Source organism: Podarcis cretensis (genome assembly GCF_951804945.1).
Source record: "Podarcis cretensis genome assembly, chromosome: 13".
Classification (NCBI taxonomy): Eukaryota; Metazoa; Chordata; class Lepidosauria; order Squamata; family Lacertidae; genus Podarcis; species Podarcis cretensis.
Window position 1 is genome coordinate 2869944 of NC_137182.1, and position 21155 is coordinate 2891098.

General features: G+C 43.4%; 1 protein-coding gene across 6 annotated transcripts in view; it reads right to left on the reverse strand.

Annotated features, from left to right (window-relative positions):
* Positions 1 to 21155, reverse strand: part of EPB41L4B (erythrocyte membrane protein band 4.1 like 4B) — a 138805-nt gene that overhangs the window by 63728 nt on the left and 53922 nt on the right. For 5 of the 6 annotated variants that reach the window (XM_079949450.1, XM_079949451.1, XM_079949452.1 and 2 more), the window contains exons 5-15: positions 20901 to 20945; positions 16530 to 16582; positions 12608 to 12728; positions 11689 to 11776; positions 11429 to 11517; positions 11157 to 11226; positions 10831 to 11000; positions 9383 to 9492; positions 8149 to 8179; positions 7417 to 7450; positions 5611 to 5678 (exon numbers count right to left, since the gene is read on the reverse strand). In XM_079949450.1, coding sequence (XP_079805576.1) covers positions 5611 to 5678; positions 7417 to 7450; positions 8149 to 8179; positions 9383 to 9492; positions 10831 to 11000; positions 11157 to 11226; positions 11429 to 11517; positions 11689 to 11776; positions 12608 to 12728; positions 16530 to 16582; positions 20901 to 20945 — 879 coding nt within the window. Of the gene's footprint in view, positions 1 to 1605; positions 3070 to 5610; positions 5679 to 7416; positions 7451 to 8148; positions 8180 to 9382; positions 9493 to 10830; positions 11001 to 11156; positions 11227 to 11428; positions 11518 to 11688; positions 11777 to 12607; positions 12729 to 16529; positions 16583 to 20900; positions 20946 to 21155 lie in introns of those variants that run through there. The other variant, XM_079949455.1, reaches the window with a different exon arrangement.

The window sequence follows — 21155 nt, forward strand, 5'->3', positions numbered from 1 at the left end:
CTACGCATCCTCAGTCTTTATATGAAGGCATGAAAATCTCAAATGTATGTTGTGATAGAGATGTATAGTATTGGCTCGTTTCACACCTGTTATGAAACCCAAATGTTCTAAATTCACGATGCTTTGCTGCCCTTTCAATACTACGCTTCCAAATGAGGTTGTGCAGAATGGTAGCTTCTTGTTCTATCCCTGCACAGTACATGCTTTCAAGACATCCATTCTTCACAGGAGCAACCACACAGGTTGACTTCACTCACTTTGAAGGGAAACGGGGCCTTTAAAAGGAGATGCCAGAAACTTAACTGTGATACATCTCAGGTATTATACATGCAAAATCAATTTGTGCTGGAAGCTGTGTTCTAGCATTGTGCCCTTAAAAATCTTAAAATTTTAACATGAACAAGGTGTGAGATGAAGCATTACACACCTTATCTGCCATGTTGGCCATGGAGGAAGAGGGAAAATGATTCCATGTGTTTTCTCCCCAGTACAATCAAGTTTCTAGTTCCCTCTGTGCCCACCCAGCCTTAGCAATAAAAAACCACTCTGTAAAAGGATGGCTAGCATCCTGCAGGGGGAAAGACAACCCCGATACCAGAGTGGCTGGGGAAGCCCAGCCAGACGGACAAGTATAAAAAATAAAATTATTATTCTTATTATTATGCAGCTCGGATTGTTGACAGGAACCGTGTTGAGAGGCTCTCTCCTTCTCCATGGGGCTCTGGACTCTCTGCAACGCAAAGCAGGCACGTCTGCTAAAGAAGCGAGGCAGGGGCTCAATAGGGACCCACTGAAGGGGAAAGTAGCAAACAGAAATCTGAATAATTTAAAAAGCTCTTGTCTATTATAGCTTCAAGAAGGTTTTATAAAACATGATTCCTATCAGGTGGGGGGGAGAGAGAGAGAGAGAATCTACCAGGTGGCAAAAGAGTTGCAGAGCCAGGGCTGGTTCTTGTCACGGAGGTGGAAACAAGGCGTCTTGATGGCAGTACCCCTTGGACTGCAGCTGAAGGCACGTGGGATTGAATGCTCCTTTGTACACATTGAAAACGGGCAAACCAGGCTGGGCTGAAACCCTTTCCCCTGGGATGCACGTGTAGGAGTTTTCCTCAGCTTGTACAAAGCCCTCTGACTGCAGTCTAATGTGGTAAAGCTCAGATACTGTTTACAATCTGAGAACTAGCCCAGGAGAACCAAGCTCAGCTCTACTCCTCCCTTAGGTTGCCCTAACCCCACTCTGGTGGAATGACAGCAGGCATGGCATTTGCTAGCAACACTGGATTGCAGGAAATGCACTCTTCCCTGAGTGAAGCCTTTTGCATGCCATTTTCACAAAGACAGTTCCTAGGCAATCCTTGAAAAATCTTAATTTGGACACTCCCAATTGTGTGTGTTTTCTTTAGAAGACTGGACCTGTTTCCTGTTTGCTGAATATATCTCCCAACCTATTTCCAAGCCACTTTGTGTGCATGTAGTAACCATAAGAACAATAACCCTGTTTTTTCTAAAAACTAAAATGTATAACAAATGTACTGTGGGTGTATGCAGTCTTCCTAGTCTGAAGACTAAAAACATGTCCAGAATATAAAAAATGCAAAGACAACAGAAAATATTCATATTTATTTTTTGTACTCAGCACATACAAAGATCAAAACAAATGTAATTGCATTTGTAAACGTACTTTAAATTAAAAAAATTAAACTATCATGTATTTGCTCTGGAGGAGAAGTAGACTTACCCTCATTTATAAAGATTCTGTAAAATCATATGAACAACACTAGCACTTTAAAATATCCCCCAAATAGCAAGATATTCCTTATTTCAATCAATTTCAAAAGATCACAGCTTGAAGGCCAAATCAACACGTGAACCAAAGCTGGCACTGTTATCTCCATATTCAAGAAAACCAAAACTATCACAAGTTTAGCCTGTCTTGTTTAAGGAACCTGAGTGTGTAGATAAAGAATGTATATCCAACTGTAGAAGCTGAACTTGTTTATCCATATCTCATGTCAAAATACATAGGTCTAAACTATCTTTTAGAACCAAAATCTTGGGATGCATTCAGACAGCTAATGTCCTTGCATGATGAGCTCAGGATTGGGCCTCTCTCTGCTCCTCACACAAACCAATGCAAAAATTAATGACTACAGACAGGAACCGTGATTGGAATGGAATGTGTGAGCCTGGGATTACTGAACACGTAGGCCAAACAAATTTGGGACAGAGAAGGAGTAGCACCAGAAGCATCAGCAGGCTAAGGTGGTTTTTCTTTCAGCTGTTTTTCTTTCATCTAAAAACACAAGTCTACTGAAAGACAGCACCACCAGTTATTAAGGCACCATCTTAACACCCGTTCATTACTTTATAAGCTGATCAATAAAATCCAAAGAGTCAGATGCGCTATATAAATATATATATATAAGCTCTAGTGATTTTTGTATAATTGTTAACATGGTGCAAAAACCTATTTGTTTCAGGGATAAACAGAATTTTTAAAAGCATTTCATTATTAGTCATCTGGATCCCTTTATCACTGGCCATTAAGTCATATTTAATAACTACAATTATATTGACTCCTGATTTCAGTATAACTCAAAAGAAAAAAAGCAAAAGACTATCATTGCTGGATTTTATTCATAAATGAAACCACAGAACAGCTGCAACTGTGTGTAAATGAAACAAAACAAAAATTAAAAGGCTACAGTAGTCAAAAAATAATGACAGTTTTATAAACTACCTGCAAAATTCCAGAATTTTGGGCATATTTCTTAGCTTTTTCCAAAGTAATGGAACTACAGCTTGCAAGTCTTTGTCTACTACACCTTCTGTTCTATGGATTATGACACCATTTTAAAAACTTATTTGGAATGCAATGAGTATGTGAGATGATGCATAAAGCGGTGAGAGATGGTTCTTTCTCAAAGAGTTGTCATGAGCTTATCCTGATATAACAGGCTCTGGATCCCAACTAAGTTCTTCTGGTTCTGGTCCTGAATATACCACAAATTGCTGTCCTCTCCATTTGGGGATTGTTTCCAACAGAGCCTGTCATCCTGATAGGGTGGCCTGAAGCATATGCAGAGTGATGGTGAATGAGAAGCAAAAAGGAAAAACACAGTTATGAATGACAAAATAAATGAGCTGATCACATACATGGAAAATGAGACAACAGTGGGGAACTATATGGGTGGAAAATATTAGCAGGGGGGAAACCCAAGTGGGGAATGAAGAACTGAAACCACAGATGGAGTACAATCCTCTAGAAAGTTCACTAAGTCCCACTTCAATGAATGGGAGAAACTCATTGTCCATCTGTGCAATGCAGGCTGTGCAGAACTTTCCCCCTGGAGGATTATGTGCCGTGCTTTCCCCTACATGTGTAAGCATGGAACTGCAGACACAGACACTTGCAAAGTGGCACACGAGTGTTTATTCTGCCTCAAGTAGACCACTTAGAAGCTGTTCACCAGATTTATCTCAGAGATGTGCTCCATGAAGAAAAATGATGAAACAGCCCTAAGGAATTTTCAACACTTGAGAGCTGCACATTAATATAAAAACGGGTTAGTTGTACACTGAAAATGTACTGAAATCATGTGCACTGCTCTATGTGGGCATTATGGGTAATGTGGAAATGCTAGCTGAATGTGGGACTCCTTTTTGTTTTTATTACTTAATTCTATAAAAACATTAAGACATAACAACCCCACCCCACCCCACATTTAGACAAAACACTAAAACATAGAAAATATAATTCACTACACAATACATCTCTACCAACACTTTTAGACTGGTAAAAGTTGAGAAGAATAGAGAAAAACAGAGGGCAGGGCAGCACCCCCCTTTTTTCCAGGGTTCATTTTTTATGAAACTTCCATTATTTCCATTTCATACACCAGCTCCCCCCGTTTCAGGTATGACACCCTTACTTTCCACCAATGTGCCTCCTTTTTTGCCTCCACTGATGTTGTAGGTCTGATGGTGCTAAGACAAGGTTTCTACAATGGCTGGGGGGGGGGCTCCCAAACTCAGACCTGCCTCCCTATTCTGTGACCTCTCCCTCCTCCCATTGAGAGAATGATCCAAAACACCCAATGGCCTGTGGGGTACCCTCCCAGAAACAGGAGAACTCTGCAGCCAAAATCTGTATACAATATCATACCCATTTCATTTACACCAGGTTCATTTTGTATTTTTTGATGAACTCTAAAAGGCTGTAAGCATAGTGAGCTACTCCAAGGCTGAAAATGTAGCTCTCTCAAATTGACCCATTTAAAGAAAAAAAATCAGTACTAGAATTTTTTTAAAAAAATCTGCCTTCCATAATTTATTTATATATAACACTGGTTCTTGTTTGTCCAGCCAATGGTAGTTTTAACGATATTCAATAAGACTAAGGAAGTTTTAGGCTCTCATTTTAATTGAAAAAATCTCATTAACCATCTTCTGAATTATTTGTGCCATCATTTCCCTTCTCTGATCCTAACTAGGTAATAGATTGTCCATGCTGTTTAATTTTATAATAGTTTTCTCTATCAATAACTGTCCCAGAGAATCAGGATTCTTTTTAAATAAAAATGTCCCATTCTTTGATGGGCATAAAAATCTTTACTAGATCCAGCTTCAATTTTTATTTTTATTTTTAAAAAACCCGTTTGTTTTTAAAATGATTATATGATTTTGACAGCAACTTTCTCTCTGCAATGTTGCGTCTCAAATTCTGATTTCTCATAAGCCATATTGCATTTTTTAAAATTTCAGCCTGGGAGCAAAATTCCCTTCTGCGGGTCAAGTGCCAGTGTTGGGTGGGGCCAGAGAAGCAAATTTTATATTTGCACAGTAAGCTGCTTACTGCACATACACTCACACAGCAGTCATTCCTCCAGCTAGGTAAATGAGGTATTGGCAGTGCTCAAGGATGTTTTTCAGTGAGGCAAAAATGCTTGCAGTGTGAAGCCTCATCTGCCCCCCTGGGCCTGAGCAGCAACCCCCCCCCCAAGCATTAATGTGTACCAACCCATGCTATGTCCTCACGTTATGGACTTCTCCACTCTTGGCATCCAATAAGAAGGGTGATGAGAGGGTTGTGTTATGCACCATTCCCATATCACAGATTTCAGATTTCATAGTCTACCAATTTCTCTTTTTTTATTTTAGCTATGTGTAATTCTGCAGGCTTGGGTAAACCCAAATATACAGCCAAGTTTTGTTTCTGCCATCTCCAAAATCACAGGTGCCTCTGTGAAAAATTCCTTCACATCCCCTCTTTCTCAAATAGCCTTTCTTCCCCAGTATTCAAACTATATACATTATCTTTGCAATCCTTACCTTCAAGACAGGCTAGAATTATTGAGGTGCTGGTACTGCAAATGATGGCTGAAAATGAGAATAGTGGTTTGCCTATTCTCATACAGTGAGATCATAGATGAGCTGAGGATTTCCTGGCACTGTGCTCATCATATGCTTAGCCCCCGGGTGACACCAGATTAGGAGCAACATGTTGTGCACACATAAAACACACGGTCCTGTTTCCCAACTAGTGAGATCATTCCCCCCCCCCCCGTAGACTGAATAACTTTTACAACATCTGCACAAGCAATCACTTACCTTAGATTTACAGGAGGGTGTGGGTGCCAGTGTGATTGGCCAGGGTGCGTATTTGGGTGATACGGAAGCTGGAAATAAAATATGAACCTAGGTTACTGAAGAGAATTTGTAATCTCACTTACATAGGTTAAAAATTCCACAGCAGCCTTTTAGGAAGGAAGGAAGGAAGGAAGGAAGGAAGGAAGGAAGGAAGGAAGGAAGGAACGTACTGAAACTGCTTACACACTGGCAGAGAACTTTATAGTTGCCTATAAGGCAAATATTGATTCCAATTCTGAGCAAAAACACATTCAGAAGTTCACTGTATTTTTTGCTCTATAGGACGCACTTTTTCCCGTTCAAAAATGAAGGGGAAATGTGTGTGCGTCCTATGGAGCGAAGACGCCATAGCCCCGCGACCCTCTCCCGGCTGGAGAGGTGACGCACCGCTATGGCAGCAGCCTCTCTGCTGCGCGCCTTTCCGCTGCTCCCCGACCTGCTCTTTGGGGCTGGTGGTGGGCTTCCCTCTGCCAGCCCCAAAGAGCAGGTCGAAAGGAACCTGAAGCCTGCAGAGTGAGAGGGGTCGGTGCGCACCGACCCCTCTCGTTCTCCAGGCTTCCAAGGTAGCCGCCTGAAGGCGACTGAACGCACCTTAAACGGCACCTTGTTTTAGAGGGGGAAAACAAGAGGGGGGAAATTCTCCCCCTCTCTGCGCAGCGCCTCCTGCCGCTTCGCTGAAGGGGTGCTGGGCAGAGAGGGGGAGATTTTTTTTTCTTGTTCTCCCCCCTCTAAAACAAGGTGCGTCCTATTGTCCGGTGCATCCTATGGTGCGAAAAATACCGTACTTTGACTTTTGAGGTTCCTCTTCACATGTAGCCTTTGCAACTTCAGAAACGTCCCAAGTGTGCCCTTCACTAGGAGTAAAGTGGGGAGTCCCGAGATCTGAGAATGAACTGTATCACTTCAGACTCTGGGTGATCATGTTTTGAATGCAAAATAAATAAATAAAAGGCTTCCCTACAACTGGATATAGTAGTAGGGGAATTAGGCAAGAATATTTCTTTCTTCTGTGCTAGTTTTATATTTGCAGTGGTGGACAGGCATTTTTAACAAAGCGATTCCCTCTCCTGTAATCTGAAATAGTACAGGCATTCCGCCTCCTCACAGTTCCCTTATGCTGTATGTATCAATCCAGTCTGAAATAAATTCTTTGCTGAAAGTGACACCACTCTTATACCACACATTCCTGGGTCTAGAAGCATACTTCTGAATTGTTGCAATACTCTAAATGAGACACTGATACTACTTTTGTGGCTAGAGATCTGGTCGGCCATCTATCTCACTAGGCTGCTGTGACCATTTGTCACTTCTCATTTTTCTGAGTACTTGGGTTTATGTACATCTGTTGTGTAACGCCACTGCGTCCAAAATGGAACCACACAACTGGTAGACTGACAGCATCCTCCAAGTGATTTTGATTTATTTAAGTGTTTTCACACATTTCACAGGTGAAATCTTATAATCTCACTTAGTCATTGCTCTCTAATAAGTGTATGTGTACAATGCATAGATTTGAAACATAAATTTAATCTTAATCAAACTTTCTAATTTTCTTTTTTAAAGAAATCCCCTTGAATTCCAGCTTTCAGATACAGCTTCACCTTTAGCCAACATACTTCACAAACATACAAACATATGAAAGGCATATGACATTAGCACACCAAAAATATTCACAAGGCTAGGCAAGCAAGCAAGTCACTTTGATCATGACACTGTTGGTGCTATAACTAAGGTAACAGAAAAATAAGAATTCAGTATTCCTCTTACCTGATAGTTATGGACTTCTTGGTTATTTTTAGTGCTAAAACAAAAATGATATTATTATTTTTGCATAGTTCTCATAAAGTGTAACACAGAAGCTTATCTTATTAATGAACAAGGCAAGCTAACGCAAGGGGGGAATGCCTTTAAGATCTTAGCGAGCAGGTTTGAATTATGTTTTAAGTAGTGTAGCTATTAGAATGGCAGCTCAAGAGACTGCAACGTGAGGAGGTGCTTTTGCAAAATATTGCCTGCATCTCCCCTCTTCAATCCCTCTCACGCAGCTGACCAACATGAAGGTGTGCTCCATTCTCCTTCCAACAGCATATTGCCACCTGTCCCTCAACCTCGTGAAGTGAAACTTCTGGGGCAGATGGAACATCCGCAAGGATCCAAAGACAGTTTACAGCATAAACAATTCCCAACTGAATTCAGTTGCAATGGTTCAAATCAGTTTTGAATGTTGGGGAGGGAAGATTCAAACACTGGAGAAGCACATGATCCTGCCGCCTGCTTCTGAACCACAAATTAAGTGCTCAGGAACATCATGCCTGTATTCTGAGTTAAGAGATGAGGAGCATCACTGCTTGTAAAATGTTTTCTGTACCTATTCTGATCCCTTAATGGGACATATTAGGAGTTCCTGCACTAGGAGGTTTCCAGTACATTTAATCTAGGGGCAGCTTGGATAGCAGACGCCAAACCAAATAATTAATGTGAAAGATGGCTCACACTTACCAAATCTGGGGTGCTTTGAGAGTGTTGCTTGCTAAGAGAGGGCACAGAAAAGCAGGGGTAAACATCACTACTTTTGAAAAAAAAAACAACCCTCTGTTTTTTATACAGGATAACATTCCAGCATTACATAAGGGGCAGCAAGTGACAGAAGGGGGAATAAGTAGGTCTGTCTGCCCTAAGTTTTCATGTACAGCCCCCATGGTCTCCTCTCCACCCAACTCCTACTCATGAAAACAGGGTGGAGATGAATGAGACATCTACAACTGAACTCTCCTCTCTGTACTTCCCAACCTAGGCACATAAAGGAAATTTAATGTACAGCCCACTTTTGTGGGTGAAAAGGAGGTTCTGTGACTGAAGATTGTACCAAAAAGCTAATGCAGCTATGCTTGGGGTCCACCTTCAAAAGACGTTGGTGGTGTCCAGATGTTACGTTATGCCATAGGTTAGCATGACAAGAAAAAGCTGCAGAGAGCCTCTGACTTGTGTTCCGCCCTTCACTCATATCCTCTGGTGAGACCACAAGAAGTTCAGAAGCTTCCACTTCCAACTTAGATTAATCACAACTTGTTGTGTCACTCAATCCAGACACAACATGAATCTTAGCTATGGTTCGTTTGAAACAAACTTCAAACCAGGGGTTATGAAGTTGACTTGTTTAAACAAGCCATAGCTAACATTACCCACAATTTAGGGTTCCAGTGTCATACTGAACTGTAGTTAATGGAAATTAGAACTGAAATAATCTGAGCTCTTCCTCGTAGGTGTGCGAGAAGAGGGGAGGAGAAGGCGGCTTGCTGTGCCTTGCTCTCATCATGCTAAACTATGGTCTGTCTCATGAGTGCTGCTTCTTCATAACTGTAGGTGTTGTCGACTTCTTTAAGGCCTCTGTTATATTTGATGAACAACATACAGAGAAGTACCTTGGGGCTTTTCAAGTGCTTCAGAGAAGCAATAAACTAGAAAAATAATGAGTGCGGGAAAGGAAACTGACAGAAACAAAACAAAATGAACAAAATATAATTGGGAGGGGAGATTTAAGAACAAACTAGCAAACAGGAGCACTACAAAGTGGAAGGGGATCTTTGTTTTAGGACATCCCCTTGCACTTCTTCATGGTGTGATGAAACAAAGCCATTATGGTATGTGAGATGCAATGGAGAAAATAAACTCTAATTTTAGTTAAGCAATTTGCTTAATGAATATGGCATGCAAGTTCGCTGCAAATTCTAACCTTTGAAAGTTGAATGCCTTCGGGATGGGTATCGCTTGCTGGGCCTCCTTTCAAAGGTACTGGCTCTGCGTAGTCTGGATCCACGTGTTGCCTGGTATTCTGTTCGACCACTTAAAAAAATAAGAAGTAACGAAGACTTACAGTGCATTTCTATATAATCTACTTGGAAGCAAGTCCCAGCAAGTTCAACAATGTTTTCCTCCAGGTGAGAGGGCATAGGTTTTCAGCCTTAGTTTACTTCACTAACAGCTCCCATCCTCAAAACACAAAACCTACAGTCATATAAATGCTGTATGCAAAACCAAGACTTTAGCTTAGTACAGCTGTATTTTACATTTATTTGTGGCTTCATAAATCATCTCTTTCCCCAAGAAAATTAAAGACAACAAGGGCACTTCAGAGCAATCAATATAGCTACAATTATGGCTATCAGCCAGTTTCAGAAATCTTAAGTGGATATATCATTGGAGTCTCAACTGACCAATTAATTCTGCATAAGCCTGCTTATCATACTGTGAGTGACACCTGTCAAGGATACAGCTGCTGCTACAGTAAAGGAACAACACCTCACAAATGCAGAATGGACATCATGTGTCACTTGTAAAAGTACAAGTTCCACAGCTAAAATGATTCGAATGGGCTCATATGGGGAAAGGCAACCTTAAGAAAACTGGACCCAAAACTGGACAGAACAATAGCAATAGCATGAACTTGGCCTAGTAACAAATTAGCACCCAGCGCAGATTTTTGAGTATAGGTGTATACATGGGCGGGGTGCCTGTCCTGCAACCCTAAATTAAAGGTAAAGGTACCCCTGCCCGTACGGGCCAGTCTTGACAGACTCTGGGGTTGTGCGCCCATCTCACTTAAGAGGCCAGGGGCCAGCGCTGTCCGGAGACACTTCCGGGTCACGTGGCCAGCGTGACAAAGCTGCATCTGGCGAGCCAGAGCCGCACACGGAAACACCGTTTACCTTCCCGCTGGTAAGCGGTCCCTATTTATCTACTTGCACCCGGAGGTGCTTTCGAACTGCTAGGTTGGCAGGCGCTGGGACCGAGCAGCGGGAGCGCACCCCGCCGCAGGGATTCGAACCGCCGACCTTTCGATCGGCAAGCCCTAGGCGCTGAGGCTTTAACCCACAGCGCCACCCTAAATTACCAGAATACAAAAACCTCATCCTCAAAAGAGTCCTCAGAATATGTGCAAAGAGCTGCCTTGCGAAGCAGAAGCGAAGCCAAGACCTCCAGGACCTCCGGAGCGCTCCCCTACTCAGGCTCACCCTCTCCAATTGCTAGAAGGAACCAGACACCATTCCTACTTATCCAAGACTGCCAATGTGTCTGGCAGGAGAGAGACTCCTGTTAAAACAAGCACACAAACAAGCCAAATTTTTGTGACTTAGCAGCTTCTGTGGCCTTATTTGCAAGGGTGCATATGCAACTAGGTACCTGAATCGAAAGCGGGATCCCAGCCTGATAAAATCTGACCGGCTAGATTTACTGTTTGCAGGTGTGCGCAACCGAAAGAAGGCATGGTGCTCCACTGCACATTTCCAGAGATGCTTGCACGTTTTAGCATTGTCTAATCTGAAAACAAATGTGTGCTCTTGCTCTCTACCCTGAAAGACAAAAAATGGAAGCCTTGTAAGTTTTCATGCAATCAGCTTGCCAACCAATGTCACAGAAAGAAAGCTTGGACTGTCAATGTGCTGAATCTCTCAGGGTCAACTGCTGAACTCCTGGGACTCTGGATATTGCTAAGTTGGGTTCCTTACCTGATCATCATCTTCGACCACCACAAGGGTCAGCTTGCTCTTTTTGAAGTCCATTTTAGTGATTTTAGGCCTGGTCACATAGAAGACAGATGACGTAAACGGTTAATTCTCAAGAGAAACAAAACATGATGTAACATATTTATATACAAATGCTGTTTTATTATTATCATGCTAATCTGAAGAGCCGGGGTGTGTGTCAATCTCTCCCTTTTTTTAGGGGGTGGGGAGAGATTAGTATTGAATAACAGTAAGTGTAAGTAGGAATTACTCACCAAAAAAACAAACCTATTTTGTTTGCCCCTTCAAAGATCAAGATCCCTGTTGGTGTCAACCCAAGAGCATAGTCACAGCCATCTCTTCCCTACAAGCAAACAAATGATGTTATATCAAACACAAAAAATCATCTGCAAGATGCACATTCAGAAAGTGAAACAGGTGAAAAAAGGTTCTTTTAAGCCCAATGTCTTAGAGCCACAAGGCGAACCTCGTTCCCGCCCTCGTTCCCTAAAGAAACTGCAGGGAGCTCTCTTACCTTCACCACATGCATATCCACCCCATACATTTCTAGCCATTTGGCTTTGTTCAAGTAGCACATTTCTGCCTGTGCTGGGCTCTTTCCCCTAGGAAAAGGAAAGGGAGAAAAACAGTTCGTAATCAGAAGTATTGCTTCTTTCCCTCCACCAAGCCTTAGGGATTCAGTTTTGGGTTTATTCACACTTCCTCTGGTCCCGATGCTTTCCATTGGGAGAAACTGCTCTTTAGCTCTCAGTCAGAGCAAATGGCAATTCTAGTATTTTCCCAGATTGACATTTGCTCTGATTTAGAGCTAAAGAGCATGTTTTCCCTGGGAAAGGAGAGGAGCAAGGGGGGGGAGGCTTGGACTCGGGCGTAGAAAGTGTGGGTCAAGCAGAAAACCGTGGGTCAAGCAGACCCATGCTTTCTAGGCATGGGACAAGCGGAGGTGTGGACAAGCCCTTTGTATGTCTTACTACAGAGACCAGAAGCTGTTTATCTAGTGGGATGGAGCTGTAGCAACACCTTCCCATTTGCTGGGCAGGAGGTGGACCAAGCGGTGGGGAGATGAGTGTGGGAACACTAGCACCAAATTGGCTTTGCCAGTGTGCCCGCACCACACTGACCTCCCCACCACCTTGTCCCTCTCCCTCCTGGCAGGGATGGCCCATCCCGTTTCACCACCTGAGGCAAAATGGGAAGGTGCCATCTTCGTCACCGCCCCTCCGCCACAGCCTTGCTTATTGGGGTTGCACAGTTGAAGGCACTGGCGTGATCTTGCTGGAAGCAGAAACTGCAGCCGCTTCTCGTTTCTCCAGTGATAGTGGTGGGGCCAGTTCTGACAGAGCTCAATTCACTTCTTTGCTGGTCTCTCTCTTTCTCTCTCTCTCTCATCACATGCTAAATTGCAGATAAAATCAGGTATCTTCCCACCATACCTGAATTCTTTCCACTTCTGAAAGATTTCAAATTCCATTGCTTCAGTTTGATTAGGAGTAAATAGGAATTCTGAAACAAGTTCTGGAGTGTGTTCAGGGAGCTCACATTCGCCAAGCTCAGCTGTCAAAAGTTGGAAATTCCAAATAAGATATCACATCGAAGTAGATTATAAACACTACTATCTTTTCCAAGCTATGACGTTATTAGAAAACACCTCCATTTAAGTTTTCCAGCTTAAACAAATTCAGAGCAAGAGAGCAATAAGCAACAGAGAAAGTTAGCATATAGATATTCTGGTCTGTGGGAAAAGGTATTACTCAGATTTGTAACACAAATTCACTGGGTACTCCTGGATTTATTATGAGTATTAAGAGCATATATAAAATAAATAATTTCACTGGAAAAAAGCCATTAGATTAAGCGGAACAACCTCTTGCCCTAAGGAAGAACATCCCTCAAATGCTAAGGGAGGGAGCAGCTTTGCTCTCAGTCACCAGGCTCCCTGCTGCTTGTGCCCAGGAGCCAAGTCACACCAGCTGAGCATTCAACCTTGCACACACGAGTTGATTTGGATCCCACCCCCTTGTACGAAAGAGCTGTGTACCAAATGCACAGGTGCCAAGGGGCGCCCCTGCTGGGTGCTGTGCTGGGCGTGTCTGGGTGGCCTACTTTACACATTTTTTGAATGCACGGATTGTGGAGTTTGGAACAGACTGGGTTAAAACTCCGTGGTGCCCTGCATCTGGGAGGGCAGGGCCGGACGTCATAGGCTTTGTCTGTGAGAGTTACTTTCAGTTCTACCGAGAGACGCTGAGAGACACAGCTCAACGGACAGGCTGTGTCTGTGTGCTTTTTGGAAGCACGGAGGAATGCCTTTGGAATGGCGGAAGTTCCTGACGGGAAAAAGACTGATTTATGGCTTGTAAATAAACGCTTCTAGAGATAAGAACCGATCTGTCTTTTGGACTTGATTTATCCCTTTCTTACACGGACTCAGGACTGCTGCATTACTCTGCTAGGCCAGCTCAGAGCTTCCAGGGATACGGAGCTGCGCTGGGAAGCTTGCTGGACCCAGGATTTATATCCAATATACGCAAACGGATCTCTTTTCAAGAGGCGGGGAGAGAATGTAAAAGAGCAACTATGTGAAGAACATCACATATTTCTCTTATTTGAAAGATCTCTAGAACAACTGTATTTTATGAACAGATCATTTCTTAATTTCCTTGGTAGCAAGATTCATTCTTTATCCCAACAGATATTGGCATTGTACAGTGAGGGGGGGGGAAGTATTTGATCCTTGCTATAAATTTGCCCATTTGCCCTCTGACGAAGAAATGACCAGTCCATAATTTTAAAGGTAGGTTTATTGTAGTTGTGAGAGACAGAATAACAACAGGAACCCAGAAGACAAAGGTCAGAGATTGATGTGCATTATAATGAGTGAAATAAGTATTTGATCCCTTTGCAAAAGATGACTTAGTACTTGGTGGCAAAACCCTTGTTGGCAATTACAGAGGTCAGACATTTCTTGTAGGTGGCCACCAGGTTTGCACACATCTCAGGAGGTATTTTGTCCCACTCCTCTTTGCAGATCCTCTCCAAGTCAGTAAGATTTCGAACCTTCAGCTCCCTCCACTGATTTTCGATGGGATTAAGGTTTGGAGACTGGCTAGGCCACTCCAGGACCTTATTGTGCTTCTTCTTGAGCCACTCCTTTGTTGCCTTGGCCATGCGTTTTGGGTCATTGTCATGCTGGAATACCCATCCTCGACCCATTTTCAATGCCTTGGCTGAGGGAAGGAGGTGCTCACCCAAGATTTGACGATACATGGTCCCGTCCTTCGTCCCTTCGATGCGGTGAAGGTGTCCTGTCCCCTTAGCAGAAAAACACCCCCAAAGCATAATATGTCCCCCTCCATGTTTGACGGTGGGGATGGGGTTCTTGGGGTCGTAGGCAGCATTCCTCCTCCTCCAAACATGGCGAGTTGAGTTGATGCCAAAGAGCTCGACTTTGGTCTCATCTGACCACAACACTTTCACCCAGTTCTCCTCTGGGTCATTCAGATGTGCATTGGCAAACTGCAGACGGGCCTGTACATGTGCTGTCTTGAGCAAGGGGACCTTGCGGGCTCTGCAAGATCTCTGTCCTTCACGGCGTAATGTGTTACCAACTGTTTTCATGGTGACTATGGTCCCAGCTGCCCTGAGATCATCGACAAGTTCCCCCCATGAAGTTCTGGGCTGCTTCATCACCATTCTCCTGATCATTGCAACTCCACGAGATGAGATCTTGCATGGAGCCCCAGACCGAGGGAGGTTGACAGTTATTTTGTGATTCTTCTGTTTGCAAATTATTGTACCAACTGTTGCCACCTTCTCACCAAGCTGCTTTGGTTATAGTCCTGTAGCCCAGTCCAACCTTGGGCAGGTCTACAATCTTGTCCCTGACATCCTTGGACAGCTCTTTGGTCTTGCTCATGATGGCTACTTTGGAATCTGGTGGATTGATTGCTTCTGTCGACAGGTGTCTTTTGTACAGGTACAAAAGGGATTACAGGTAAGACCTCTCCCTTACAGAAGGTGCTTCTAATCTAAGTTCATTACATACAGTGAAGATACCAAGTAGCATGACATCTGGCTGGTTGATAGGGGATCAAATACTTATTTCACCCATCATACTGCACATCACTCTCTGACTTTGTCTTCTGGGTTTCTGGGGGGTTTTCCTGTTGTTACTCTGTCTCTCACAGCTACAATAAACCTACCATTAAAGTTTCCCTATATTCTAAACAAAATGCTTGTTTAACCTGGAGGTAGGCTGTATGAATTGTGTATTGCTTTGTAATGATTTGTTGGGTCTCTGGACCGTAATAAAGATTAATGATGATGATGACCATTAAAGTTATGGACTGGTCATTTCTTCATCAGAGGGCAAATGGGCAAATTTAGCAGGGGATCAAATACTTTCCTCCCTCACTGTAGGTAAAGGTAAAGGTACCCCTGCCCGTACGGGCCAGTCTTGACAGACTCTGGGGTTGTGCGCACATCTCACTTAAGAGGCCAGGGGCCAGCGCTGTCCGGAGACACTTCCGGGTCACGTGGCCAGCGTGACATCGCTGCTCTGGCGAGCCAGAGCCGCACACGGAAACGCCGTTTACCTTCCCGCTGGTAAGCGGTCCCTATTTATCTACTTGCACCCGGAGGTGCTTTCGAACTGCTAGGTTGGCAGGCGCTGGGACCGAGCAGCGGGAGCGCACCCCGCCGCAGGGATTCGAACCGCCGACCTTTCGATCGGCAAGTCCTAGGCGCTGAGGCTTTAACCCACAGCGCCACCTGCGTCCCCTACACACACACACACACACACACACACACACACACACATATATATATATATATATATATATATATATATATATTCTCCTCTCTTGTTTCCACTTAGCCAATTCAGATTATTTCAAATGAACAAATTTAAGTATTACAACCGAGTCATTTACTATTTCTGTGAAAGCATTATTTCATAGAAACATGGTTAGCGATTTGGGACAGGAACTGAAACCTAACATACATACATACATACATACATACATACATACATACATACATAAATGAGTTTTAGCTGTCAGTCCCCTGTCAGCAATTAATGTGCAACCATGGTAGAGTTTTCACAGGCTGCAGAAGAGTTTCCATCAGACTTTCAGACAGGCAAAGGCTACTGGGAAAGAGAAAGACTGCCTTCTCTTGGAAGACAAGAACTACGGAGCCTATTACTCCCCCCCCCCCTTAAAGTTCAGTTCAAGTAAAGTTCAAACAGGCAGTATGTAGGTCTACTCTGTCTGCGGCAGTTCCAGGCACCACCATAGCTCTGACACGTGGCCTTTGGCAGCCATATGTGAATGAGCAACCAACACTGGGACATACCTTGGAGACACAAAGCAGCGAGTTCTACAGCTGTTTCATAAGGGCATTTCAATCTGTAAAGAAAGATACAGATATTTCAGTAAACAACAATAATCCCTCACAAAGAAGCCCCCCTCCCCTCCATCAATTAAACTCAACATTATTATTTATTAATTAAAATATTTCATATTATTTCTCTTAAATGACATTCAAGGTGGCCAACTGCAAACAATTTGATACACAATCCAATTACAGTAGTTACAAGTGAAACCATTTTTAAAAACCTTTTATGAATTCTCCTGCAATGTTAAAATGCCATATCCATGAACTCCATATCCATGGAGTATGGAAATGCTTAAATAAATAATTTTTGGCTGGCCTTGGCTGTGGCTGCCAGAGCATGCAACACCCCCGTCCCTTCCACTACCTTGTGAGGTGCTAACTCTATGCTTGGGTATTACCACTTTGTGCACACAGAAAACTAGTATTCAAGGGGGCAAGTTTTTGGCCTTGCCGTCTCCATAAGCTAATTTTCTATGTGCAGGAAACTGCTCTGTGTAGAGAATCATTTGGCCACATGAGGGGTACAACTCAGAGACAGATTTACCACCCTTGTAGAGCCAAGCTTAGTTAAACAGCAGGTACAAGCCTTGCCATTTTCCCATTCTGCACTTAGCAGATCAGAAGTGAGGGTGCCTTGCCAAGCCCACTTAATGGTCCCTGATTCATGTTTCCCTTCTATGGAAACAGAGCAAACTCCTATTACACCAGTTATTCAGACATCCCCTGCCCCCACACCAAATAATTACATGCATAACAGTGTAACCACTGCCAAGCCTAATCTTAGCTTGTAAGAGCTTCTCATAGAATCATAGAATTGGAAGAGACCACAAGGGCCATCGAGTCCAACCCCCTGCCAAGCAGGAAACACCATCAGAGCACTCCTGACATATGGTTGTCAAGTCTCTGCTTAAAGACCTCCAAAGAAGGAGACTCCACCACACTTCTTGGCAGCCAATTCCACTGTCAAACAGCTCTTACTGTCAGGAAGTTCTTCCTAATGTTTAGGTGGAATCTTCTTTCTTGTAGTTTGGAACCATTGCTCCGTGTCCGCTTCTCTGGAGCAGAAGAAAACAAACTTTCTCCCTCCTCTATGTGACATCCTTTTATATATTTGAACATTTTCTCATGCCCTTTCGAAACGAAAGGTGAAATACTTACTATTAGCTGCAAATATAGCATGTTACTTTATTTCCATGAGCAAGAAGGAAGTCACTCAAAGGATTTTACACACTCCATGTAACAATTAACCAGTCAAAAAGGGTCCCTTTCAAAAGCTCATGACGAAAGATAAACTTTCCCCCAAGGACTCTACAGAGAAAGGCTCTCTCTTGTTGACCAAGGCTGCAATCCTTAGCACCTGGGGCTCATCAATGCTTTCTAGTCACAGGTCCAAGCTGTCCACTGGCAAAACTGCATTTTGCCACTGAATCAGAACAAACGGCAGAAAACCAAATTGCCATTTGCTCCAATTAAGTGGTAAAGCGTGGGTTTTCCTGGGGAAAGCGCAGGGACCAGAAAAACACCAAAACCCCTCAGACACAGACCTGGAAAGCCTGGCCCTGTGCCTAGAAACGTGGAGCAAAGGAAATATGAATGAGCTCTTACAAGGGAGAAAGGTGCACTGCAATCCTAAACATACTTGCCTAGGAGTAATTCCCACTGAATTCAGCAGGATTTGCTTCTGAATAGACTTTCTTAGGATTGCATGCAGGGCAGAATGGGAATAAATACACTCAGAATCACTCTGCAAAACTCTCCACTTTTATCAGATACAGGTTGAAGCCAGTTAAACTTCCACTGGCTTTTTTTAAAGGTATCACTTCCTTTTCAAAAATACATTTTGGAGCAGAGACTTGTAGTAAAGGCTCCATTTGGGATGACATCTGCTATTCATGTTGACCGTAACACAGAGAGACAAAGTTTCACTTGCACTCTACAACTGCTTTCTCCTCCCTTGAACTGGTCTGTCAACTCAGATCTTCATCTGAGGCTCTTGCCAAGCTGCTACCTCCTTCAAACAGTTGGCAGGGGCACGGCTTCCAGAAAGCATACCTTTCCTCTGGCAACATCAAGGTTCAGGGAATCTTGTCCCTTCCCCGGTGGCAGCCAAAAAGCAGATAAACACAAAGAGTCCTTACCACGTGATGTATTCCGTATTCACAGAGAGAGACAAAGGAATGTATTCTATATTCTATATTCTTATTCTATAATGGAGTTGCTCCAAGTAAAGCCCAACCCCCTCCGTCTCTCTTATCCTGTGTCATTCCTGTGCCGGCTAAGCTGAGCTTTCTGCCCTTGAGCTTTCTAGTCCTGGGAGAGGGCGGCTCAGGAATGCTCTCCAAAGACACGGAGCCTGTCAGCTGTCTCTGCCCCTGTGTTTCTTCTTTCTGTTGTTCCTCCCAATTTTTCCCAGCTTTCCCCCTCTGCAGCCTCTGAACTACGGTATGTCCTCCTGCAAACCACAGTTCTAAATCTTCACTGTTCTCCTGTTCTCGAGAGGGTTCAGGAGGAAGGGGTGGCCCCCATGAGTCCAGCCCCTGACAGGCAATAGCCCTTCCCCAAGCAAACCAACAGCACCTTTTAGAGGCCAGAATAATTTGGTCCTGTTTGCTTAAGCATGTAATAGCAATTAATATTTACTGGCCATGACTCTTCTTTCCCTGCATTTCTTTTTTTGTATTTTCTTATGGTTTTCAAATTTATCTTAGTTATTGTTTGCATTTTTATATTTTATTAACTGTGTTTGCAAGCTGGCTTGAGGGCTTTTTTAGTGGAAAGATGGAAGTAAAAACATATTTCTATTATTATTAGATAGCCTTCATGATATAGTCTTTGCTGTTGAAATAAAGCTCTATCATCCATGCATCCATGCAAACACAGACTCTGATCAAGAGGCTGATCCAGAAAGCCACAGTGGCCCTGGGGTGGACAAGCCACGTTCTGGTGGAAGCGCATCAGTGGAAACAGCACCCAGAAGAAAGAATATGAAACTCAGCAAAGAGGACAGGCTTTTCCCTTGTAGAAGATGAAGCCCTAGTCTTACATCTGCTCAATAACCAAAGCTAATTCCCCCCTTCCACTCTTATTTCAAAGCTATTTTTGTCTTTGTATCAGAAAGGCACTCAGCCAATTTGGCTGCCAATAAATATTGCTGCAGACGTTTCTGAGATCATGGTCTTTCCAACAAGAGGCCCTTGTCCAGGTTTGTTCATTGCCATACTTTTAAATGTTGTGAGGATCCTATGTCCTTTCAAATGTGGGTTTTGGGGGTGGAGTTATTGGGTTGTTGTTTTCATTTTGATTATGTATTTTGTTGGTTTATATTTTGATTTTATTCTGTCAACCGCCCTGAGACCTCCAGGTATAGGGCAGTATATAAATTAAATTAATAACAATAACAATAACAAGCCCCCCAATATAAAGGTAAAAAAGATAAAGGACCCTTGAATGGTTAAGTCCAGTCAAAAGTAACTATGGGCTTGCGGCTCTCATCTCGCTTTCAGGCCGAGCGAGCCGCATTTGTCCACAGACAGCTTTCCAGATCATGTGGCCAGCAGGACTAAACTGCTTCTGGTGCAATGGGGCACCATGAAGGAAACCAGATCACCCAGAAAAGCCGTTGACCTTCCCGCTGCAGCGGTTCCTATTTATCTAATTGTGCCAGTGTGCTTTTGAACTGCTAGGTTGGCAGGAGCTGGGACAGAGCAACAGGAGCTTACCCCGTCGTGCGGATTCGAACTGCCAACCAATCAGCAAGCCCAAGAGGCTCAGTGGTTTAGACCACAGCGCCACCCGCTCCCCAATATGCAGAGCAGTGATGTGCAAACCTTCCTTTCATCTTAGCTCAGATTAGTGTCATCTGAGTGTGGGAAGGTACTTAACATAGACACATACAGACACACCAGAAGAGGAAGATGGAACACTTTTGTCTTCTGTTCCCATCACCCCTGATCATTGGCCATGCTTGTTGAGAATGACAGAGTCCCACAGCAGGTTCTTCACTCTTGTCAAGTGACTTGAAGTGTTTTTGCATAGGTGGACTAACTCAGGGCTCCCAGATGTTGCTGGACTCAGACAGCCCATCTGCATGGACATCAGGGGTGATGGGCATTGGAATGCAGCAACATCTGGAGGAACAAAGATTAGCCACCCTTATTTTATTACTTAATGAAATGTTACGTCAGGTGATGATAGTGCTTTGAGTGATTAAGAATTTGAGTTTCCTCTTATTAGGTTTAAGCTTTCAACTGATACACTTTACTTTGAGCATCTCCTCCTGAAAAACGGGACTCGGGTTCAAGAAATACGAAAAGAAAAATAGGAACGTACTTTCCCGAAAGAACATCTTGCCGCAGCTGTAATACAAACAGGTACCTAGCAAATACACAAGAAAAAGAAAAAAGATCAATCATGTTTCCCAAGAGTTCCCCACCCTGTGAAACAATAAAACCCTTTTGGATCACAACTTTTTAAAAAGGTCCTAGCAACAGTTCTCATACCCACACCAAAAGCACTTCAAATAAAACCAAATGTATTATTTCAGAGTAGTGTGTGAACTGCCTGCATTCCATGACTTCTGGAAGA